Raw genomic sequence first — 9,386 nt, 5'->3', positions numbered from 1 at the left:
GTTACGAGCAACATTGAGTTTTCAAATAGAAGGCACTAAAATTCACAATATCCGTTCTAACTTTTTTCGCAAATTTTTCCGAATTTTCAAACCTTCTGCTAAGTTATTAGCCATCTAAAAATGCATTTGTTTTCTGAACATTGTTATTTTTTATCTCCCAAAATAAAACAGTTATTTAACATATTTTTTAAAATGCATAGTTTTCCATCACATATAAAAATGCTAATATCTCAGCTCCCCGATAAGACATCGAGTATCTTTTTGCATGTAAACTTTCGTCGTAAATCCCGCTTTGCAATGGAAATTTCAGTTCTTGATCAAAAAATTTTTTTATTCGTGTTTTGTAGGGTTTTATCTAAAAATTATTAGAAAAATTTAATTCTTTTGTAATGTTTAATGGGCTCTAGGAGTCAAAATATGAATGCAATGCTGAACCGAAAAATGCAAAATATTCAAAAAAAAAACCCCAAAAAAATAAAAAAATATATGGAAAAATTTTAGAATCGAACAGAATTGAAAAAAGTGCAAAATAGTGGGTTTGTAGCTGGAAAAAGTCATTTTTTCATAAATCACGTTTGGGCAACCTGAAAACAATTTTTTAGAAAGTCGAAATGTTCTACAAAAATGCTATAAATAACATTATCTTTCAATTTAGGGCTGAGCACCTTGACTTTTTCAACATCGATTTTTTTTGGGACACTCTACTAACTACTTCGGCCAACATCTGTTTGTTGTTGATTTTTCGATTTTTCATGGCTGAGGAATGCAACTCGGTCCATTGGGTAATCCAAAACGAGGTAGTATCTGGTATTATCTTGTGTCTAGTAGAAAGAGCACATTTGGGGCTGTTCGAAACGTGTAACGTGCAGAAATTGTCATTCTTTCAAAATTTTGATTATTTCACCCATCAATTTGTGCTTTATGTTTCAGAATATTTTCACATAAATTTTAAATTAATTTTTTTATTTTTAACCGTTCTATGGAACAATTCTCTGTCATTTTAGACTTACGTCAATTAACTGCTGGTTCAATTAACCTGTTTAACTAAAGCGATATTTGTAACTTTCTGCACTCTCTGGTTGATGTTTTCGGCGTTTTGTAGAACTGGTTTCTACTTTTTTAAACCTTTAATATATATATATATATATTTCTACAAATTTGAAATTTAATTTAAAATTGTTTTGGCTGCTGTTGAGCTTCGGAAACGACAAATCTTTAAAACCATTTTCTATCATTTCAAGCTTTGAGAAATTTCATCTATTGTTTTTAAGCTTTGTTACCGATTTTGACCTTATTCGAAGTGCTTATTTAAAAATAAAATATAAAAATTTATTTTCATTTAATTTTAAATATGATTGTGGATTTATTTTTTAATTGAATTTAGAATCTTTTCTAGGGTTTCTTATTCTGATTTCTAGTCAGATTACAATTTAGCAATTTTTTAGCTAAATTCTCCATTTCTGGCATCATTTTCTTTTTTAAAACTTAATTTTAAATGGAATAGAATTAAACTAAATTGACTTTGAAAAACTTTTTACAATTTTTAACTTTTTTCCCGATAACTTTTCAATAGTCAATTTTAGTGCCTGGGAGGAAATATTCTTCTTATTTTTCAGAGTTTTTAAAATAATTAGAGCACATTTTTTTATCCCGAATCGAGATAGTTTTTCGCCTTGCCTGAAACTGCAATAATAGCCGTTTCTGGCAATTTTAAATTTGTTTGAGAATAATTTTTTGCATTTTTCAACCTAATTATTACCCATTTTTTGATGTTCAACACTTTTCTAGATTCAGTTTTGAACAAACAATATCGCACGCTTAGCCTTGGGGGCTAATAGCGGTCTCGATCAACTAGATTAGCTGAGAGAATTCGTTATCGATATTATTTTTTGGCACATTTTGCATGTGTAGGATAAGTACAACGATACACTGTGCCCTAGTGCTAAGTCGAGAAAATTTCCAGCTCGAAAAGATCCTCGACTCGACCGGGAATCGAACCCAATATCACAACCGTGTGGGAGAGCTAGCCGACCGACATCGCTAACCACAGAGCCACGGGGACCACTATTCAGCTTTGAAATTGGTTTTACATTGAGGTTGAAAGTTTCTCCCGGGCTTCAATACAATTTTATTGCTACTTAGAAACAATTTTTGCCTTTCTTAAGCTACATAAGAAGCTTGTTTTGTATTTTCTGAAACCGCGTTCTAAATTTCAGAATTTTCAACAAAAATCTATTTAAAAAAATTGAATTGATTACTTTTATAATATAATGGAATTTTTTTATGTTTTTGGTGTTATGCTGACTTTAAATTAAAATCTGATTACTGACTTTTATCGAAGAGCGTTGGAAACATTTGAACATATTTATTATCTTTTTCTAGTCTCTGTAAACGTTTCATGGCAATTGTGAGCTGAATTATAAACAATTGTGTGTATTTCTGTCGTTCAAAATATTTTTCCCGTTTTCTTAAGGATCTCTTGAGGCTCAGTTATTACCTCGACAATATAGAAAATACTAATTTGATACCATTGTTATCCTGAGGTTGTATTGTTCCAGGCTTATTTTAGGCGAATAATTTTCGCTATGGCCCTTAGTTTTAACTTTTTTATTTGAAAAATATGTCTTTCTGATTTTAGAGCAGTATGCAAGCAATTTGAGAAAAAAATGACAAGCTCTGCATTTTTAAGCCTCTAGAATACTATTTCATGAATATTGAATTGAATTTTAAATTCTTTCCGTAGCCTCTGGTCTTTGAAAACGCAAATTCCTCAAAATCTATTTCTGAAATTTCTAGCCTCAAGACATTTTCTCAAGCGGATTTAAGCTTAACCCATTTCCGGTGGAAAAAATCAGTTTTTACCTCAGACATTGATCTTTAAACTCTTATTATTAATCAACTATATGCATAATTAACACAAACTGTATTGCATATTAAACATCAATATATTCTCTAACGATGCTGAATAGTACCGTCGAGCAAATTTTTAAGTGTTATTTTTGAACTCGAATCAAAGTTTGAATGTCAGGTGATTCCACATGGCATCACCCGCCGGGAATGGGTTAGGTTACGACTTTTTTATTTTTGCTTATTTTCAGTCGGTCTATTTCCGCCACTATTGTGTCAATTCCCGATACCCGGGGAGGCGACTTCAACTAGAATCTTAACTAACGATCCGCTGATTAACGGACCGGCACCTACGGCTTCACTTTTCCATGCGATAAAAGAACCCAGATTTTTTTCTCCTCAGAAAATCTCCGGAGGATTGAATCTAGATCAGTTTTGGTTGATTGTGAGTGGATAACGTCACCACACAACCATCGACACCTATGGCATTAAGACTCGAACCCAGATTCAGCGTGGTTGATGGAGGCGTTACTTGTTTTGGGTTTAGGATATTTTTTATCATAGTTTAGTTTTTACCTTTTTCAAGTTAACATATAAAACCTGATTGGAATCATTCTTGACTTCTCTGGCCTTCAAAATATTTTTCAGTAATTAAAAGTTCTAACCTTCCCTGGGTTTTGTAGGTTTTTGTTGGCGATTTGCAACCTAAGATTAAAATCTTGTTTCTTTTTAAAGAATATTTTTACATCAATTATGAATAATTCGGTACATAACTTCGAAACAAACTCAGACATAAATGACATTAGACGTTGATCCTGTAAAGTGGTGATTGTTTTGATGTTTGATCGCCACTTACTGTTGAGGCCCTAATTAGTGCGAATGAGAAGGAAAACAAATTAGAGAAAAACAATCGCAGCCAACTGTTAGTGTACAGAACAATTGCGGGGCTGGCGCTAGGATCCTATTGATTCTTACGGTCGTCTCTCTTAGCCGAGGTTATATCATATGACGACTGGCTTGTTACTCCAGCATTTTACCACGAGACCAACTAAATGGTTCCTCGAGTCTTCCAGTGTTTGTGAGGTGGCAGAACATGTCGAAGCCGCTCTTCTTTCACTCGATCTGGCCATGGAAGTGAAAATTTATAGATTTATAGAGTCACATAGAAAAAGTGCTTTTTTGTTACAACCCGAGCAGGAGAAAATATCATTATAATATCACAACCAGATATTGGAAATACGCCTCATTTTGATCTTAATATGGTTTACATAGTTGGTAAAATAACAAAAAATAATACCAAAATTATGTTCCTCCAAGACTATATGAATAAAAAAGCTTGATTTTTCAATAACAAACCAATAATTCGCATGAAAAATCACGAAAATGATCGATTCAGATATTTTCAACTTATTGAATGCTGAATTCATAACTGATATATTATAAATAATCAATAACCAACAATTTTCACTTAAAAACTTACTTTTATTGAGATATTGTAAAATCAACTCAAATAAAATGAAGGCATAGCGAGATTTGATATCAAAATTTTATGATATTTTCATTTGCATGTTTGAAACGTGAATATCTTTCGAATAACACGATAAGTCCTCATAGTAAAATATGTTATTGATGAGTTATGATTTTGTTATGCTCTACTGCCCGGGAATTGTCACCTGGATGTTTTTAAAATAATATGGAAACAGTTTTTGTAATCGAGTAACCATTACTTTCTATAGAACAAAATTGTGCGAATTTTCTCATGAAAGACACGAATGCAATGATTTAAAAACAAAATTTCATTTTTTTTTGTCTCTGTGATAATTGAACTACAATATATTTATTTTTCTCTGAAGAGTCACAGACGAAATTATTTTTCTTTAGAAACAAAAGTGTTCTCCCCACTAAGTAGTCACGGTGATAATTTAAAGTACGAGTGGCATTTTGTCTTAGAATAGTCACCAAGCCATTAAGAGGTACGGGTAAATTTTTCTGGTAAGTTCATGGTAACTTTTCATAGCAATAGTTTCCTTAATTGGGCACTGAGACTCTCATAAGAAAAATATATATCAGAAGTTTTGTTTAAAATAATATGCGACCTTTTAAAAAAACTTATAAGTTATTAACATTGTCACAGTGATTTTGATAGTCGTCTTTTCTGGTTTAAAGAAATATCAGTAAAAGTAAACATCGAGCTTTGTCGGACAACTGTTACAAGTTAGTCAAAGTGAATTTTTTAAGGAAATATATGTCAAATGTTGTTAGAAAAGAATATGTAATGTTTTTTAAAATTTCGGCGGAGTTTAAGTAATCATCTCTTCTCGATCCAGTAGCAAAGGAAGGATTACACAGTCACTTATGTATTAAACACATATCTATTAATCTAACGTTCAATTAGTATTTTCTCACTAGATACCTCATAGGAATTGATTTTTTGACAAATGCAGATAGGATCTATAATCGTTATCAAAAAAATGCATGTTTTTCCCGGAAGTCACCAAGAATAATTGGTGACGAACACCAAGAATTCGTTGGTTTACTAAAATGGAGACGATGATTGCTAAAATCAGTAACATTATATACAATAAAATAAAACCATAATATGATTTGGACGTTTTCTTCGAAAATGTTCATATATTTTCTAACTAGATTACAGCAAGACTCACATATGAACAGACATTTGCGCAAAAAGAGCAACAAATTTAAACTTTCGTGTTTCTAATATGTTTAAAATTTTACGAATGCTATCTAAAACCTTCTTTTTCTGAGGGCGCATGAAAATTTTAAGGGGTAGGCGATTTACTTTCACAACGAAAATGGGATTGCATGTGAGAATAGCTCTTGGCATTTATCGCAATTCCAACTTGTTTTATGTTATTGTTTATATCTACACAGTTAATTATTTCATCAGCGAAATAAAAAAAAAAAACAATTGCAATGTTCGGGAGTTAGTCACGAATAAATTATTTTATTTTGGAACTTTGTCACGGAAAATATTCATGAATGTATTGATGAAAACACCACTCGCGGTGACAATTTAGAAAAATAGAAACGTTTCTAGTTTCTCCTATATATATCACCAAGTTGAAAATATTTAAATGTAGAATATTTCTAACAAACCACTTAGTGACAATTGCCAAAAGTTTGTATAAGGCTCTAAGCCCCGCCTTTTCGACGCCTTTTCAGCATTTCTGACCATTTACAGAACATATTCTTCATACAAAAAAGAATCTTCTCTTAAAGGTCACCAACATGTCATTTATGTGGACTGGGCGATGTGGTACTAAAGTCGGCAAACCCACCCAACGTCCTTCAACTGCGTCCCATCGAGAACTTCTAGGAAAACGTACGACCAAACCAAGCCCCTTTTTTCAATTTAGTTTTTAACACCAGTGGATGTGAAGATAATGATCTATTTTGTATGAAAATAAGAAATCATTCGACCAGTTCATAATGATGTTATAACAAAAGTTTTCTGAAGCAGTGATTAAACTTTGTACGCCGATTACTCGAAATGATGTTTCTGGCGCTAGGTTTGGGCTGGCCGCACGCCGACGAAATGGGCGTCTCTAAACGGCCGGCTAAACAAACCAAGAAAATCAACGAGATGTTTATATCCTCTCATTAACAGGAATTCTAAACTTTGTTTAATGAATAAACTGGTAATTTACAAACAAATTTTTAGACCAGCAATGCTTTATGCTGTACCGATCTGGTCCAGTTGTTGTTTAACAAGGAGGAAAACGCTTCAAAGCAAACAAATCCTAACAATTAAAATTACAAATTTCTAACAGTGTTGAAAAGTGACCATTTGTGATTGAGCATGAGCATGAGCATGATTGACCGCCCGCGGTCGCTACTCCGTTATTGCCAGATCAGCTGTAATCACACAGAGAACCAATGGATGATGCTTGGGATTAACATTCATCCTCAATGTGTAAAAACTGGTGACCTTAATCTTTATATTAGGCAATACCAGCGCCGGCCGCATCCGAATGCAGGTCAAAGAAGGAGTGTGTATAGGAATATGTTGACGTGATACTCGCTTTATTGGAAGCCGAGAACACCTCTGCACTTCCACGAGAAATCACTGGGATGTTGGAGAAAAGGGTAAGGTTTGCAGGAGGTTTCGTTTTGGTAAACGATGCGCTGAGTTCTAATACCAGGTTCATAATACCAAATATCGCGCGTACGAGTTCATTATATCTTTTACGGAAATCATAACGCGATCCGAACTCATTCCGGTTGATGATGTAATACCGCAAAAATAAAGCGCTCACAAGGATACCGGACCTATAACCTAATCAAGACAGACTCAAATATTCGAAAATCTGTTTATGAAGTCATTATGCAACTACCGAAACGTATCTCTCATTGATTTATCTCAGCTGACTACACAATGTTACGAAGCAACCAGATATGCATTAACCAAAAACAAGAAAAAAGTAAATATATAGGCCCTCAACACATACTGCAAGCGGTCAGCAAAAGAACTTCAAAAACGGCCTATTTGCTTGGCCATTGCCGTTTGAAACGAACGAAAAAAGAAAGAAAAAGAAAAAAAGGATGTGTGCGTTGACAGACGAGTCGCGTATAATCCTGATATTAATTGCAAATAATTGCGATATTTGGTGGCGATTAATTACGATGTTTTGTCGCGATTAATTATTTACGATATTTATCGAACAAACGGAACCTACTCCGAATCACTACGTGCTGGAATAGAACCTACGGGTGGACAGTCTGCGAATAAATGGTTTGGTACACCTTGGAAGTCACAAAACACCGAAAATCCATACTTGAGCAAAGCTCACCTGGGCCAAAAACACGTTTACCCCGGAAAGTTATGCGCGACCGCTCTATTCCCTCTTACCGACGCATACGCGGAGACACGGTATTTCGCGTTGATTACCACTTACTTCTTGAATAACGAAGCGAAGATACCTACTGAGTATGAAAAACTGGCAAAGTTTCATGCATTCATAGCTAGAAATTTTTACAAAATGCAAATATGCATATCTAACAAGACCGAGTACTAATTAGATTCAAGAAAACGCCAAAACAATCGCAATCAAAATTTATTTGCCATGCTAACCGACAAGATTTCTACTTAATTAAATTAAAAACTGTCTATGTGTAAAAAAAAGTGACCATTTGTGATTGGCCGCACAAACTCATTATTCACTAATATTTATCATAAATACTTGAGCTACTCACAAGCCCCCCTTAATAATATACGCTCAACTCACTACAAAAAATGCGTGTAGAAAATTGAACTTCATTCTTTTCCTTAACACGATAGCAAATGGAGCCCTTGTACCTGTGTGAGATACACGGTGTATAGCAGGCGTAGTTAAATAAGTTGAACGAGAATTAAAATCAATATTTATATTTGTTCTACGTCACCATTCCATACAACCCCTAGGGCTGTACACCTTGTAGTATTTCGACTAAAGGACTCCTGACTTCTTCGTCGGTATTTAGACCATTTTGACAGATGGCTTTTTTTTGAAAATGATGTGAAAAAATCTTTACAAAATGATATCTCGAAAGCATTGATCAAAATACTGTCTAGTTAAAACAACGTGCTAGCTTCACATAAATGCGTCGAGAAAATTTCACAGTTTCAACGACAGAAAACTTACCATAGGGTGTAAAATCTTAAGAGAAACCAAAAATAAACAAAAATTTCGGATACACAAAATCGCACCATCATGTTAGTTTAATTTTTCAATTTATTATTAGTCCTATTTTTATGTACAAAAATAATACAAAGATTGCATCTTCTATCCTACTTACAGAGTGTACAATTGTAAACAACTGGCGCAGAGTGTATTAAAAATGGTATAAAAATCGAGCGCTTCAACCATCATCGCTTGCATCTCTATTACTAGTGTTTCTATTTTCTTTTCCTTCAGTTTCCAAATATTTTTCTTCCAAATATTCTCCTCCATTTTCCGATCCTTCGTCTCACAGTTAAATACTATGCAACGTAATCAGCTCAAATGACTAGTGATTTCCTTAAACTGAACAAATCTTCTACCTGGCTGCCTCCTAAACGCTAATAGCCTGTACAAAATCCTACGATAAAATGTTCATTTCTTTGCTTTTGCTGCTTTCCCCGCCCAATTGTTCCCTACCCTATATGCACAGTCTTGTGTTTCTATGGTCTCTCCACCCCGAGGCGGACACCCCGTTCATCAGCACCGGATCCCCTACAGCACCCCCGCCGCTAACCTGACCGTGTTGATGAAGATCACAAACAGTGCCACCTTGGAGATGACCTGACCGGAGCTGAGCATCACCGCCCCGGACGAGCTGCGGATCGATTTGCTTCGGGCCGCTCCCTCGATCACATTGTTGCTGTCGTCCTCCAGCAGGGTCCAGCTGGGCGCGTTCGTTTCCCGCTCCGTCACGAAGCGGTTCACACTGTTGAAGCCACTGCCGCCAGAGCCGATGGCCGCTGCGCCGCACGTTGGCGTTGGACGCCAAATGCGTGTCAGATTTGGTGCGTATGCGTCCATGTTATCCGTGCCCTGTAA

The 9,386-nt window shown here is 34.9% G+C and overlaps 1 protein-coding gene across 1 annotated transcript in view; it reads right to left on the bottom strand.

Moving 5' to 3' along the window:
* Positions 1 to 8,561: 8,561 nt before the first annotated feature.
* LOC129722468 (MOXD1 homolog 2-like) overlaps positions 8,562 to 9,386 on the bottom strand; it is a 73,551-nt gene continuing 72,726 nt past the window's right edge. The window contains exon 7 of the mRNA XM_055675917.1: positions 8,562 to 9,380. Within this exon, the coding sequence (XP_055531892.1) occupies positions 9,060 to 9,380 (321 nt within the window). The 3' untranslated portion in view covers positions 8,562 to 9,059. The remainder of the gene's footprint in view (positions 9,381 to 9,386) is intronic.

Source organism: Wyeomyia smithii, chromosome 2, assembly GCF_029784165.1.
Source record: "Wyeomyia smithii strain HCP4-BCI-WySm-NY-G18 chromosome 2, ASM2978416v1, whole genome shotgun sequence".
NCBI classification, from domain to species: Eukaryota; Metazoa; Arthropoda; class Insecta; order Diptera; family Culicidae; genus Wyeomyia; species Wyeomyia smithii.
The sequence above is the reverse complement of the archived record's forward strand: the minus strand, read 5'-3'. Positions and strand labels throughout refer to the sequence as shown.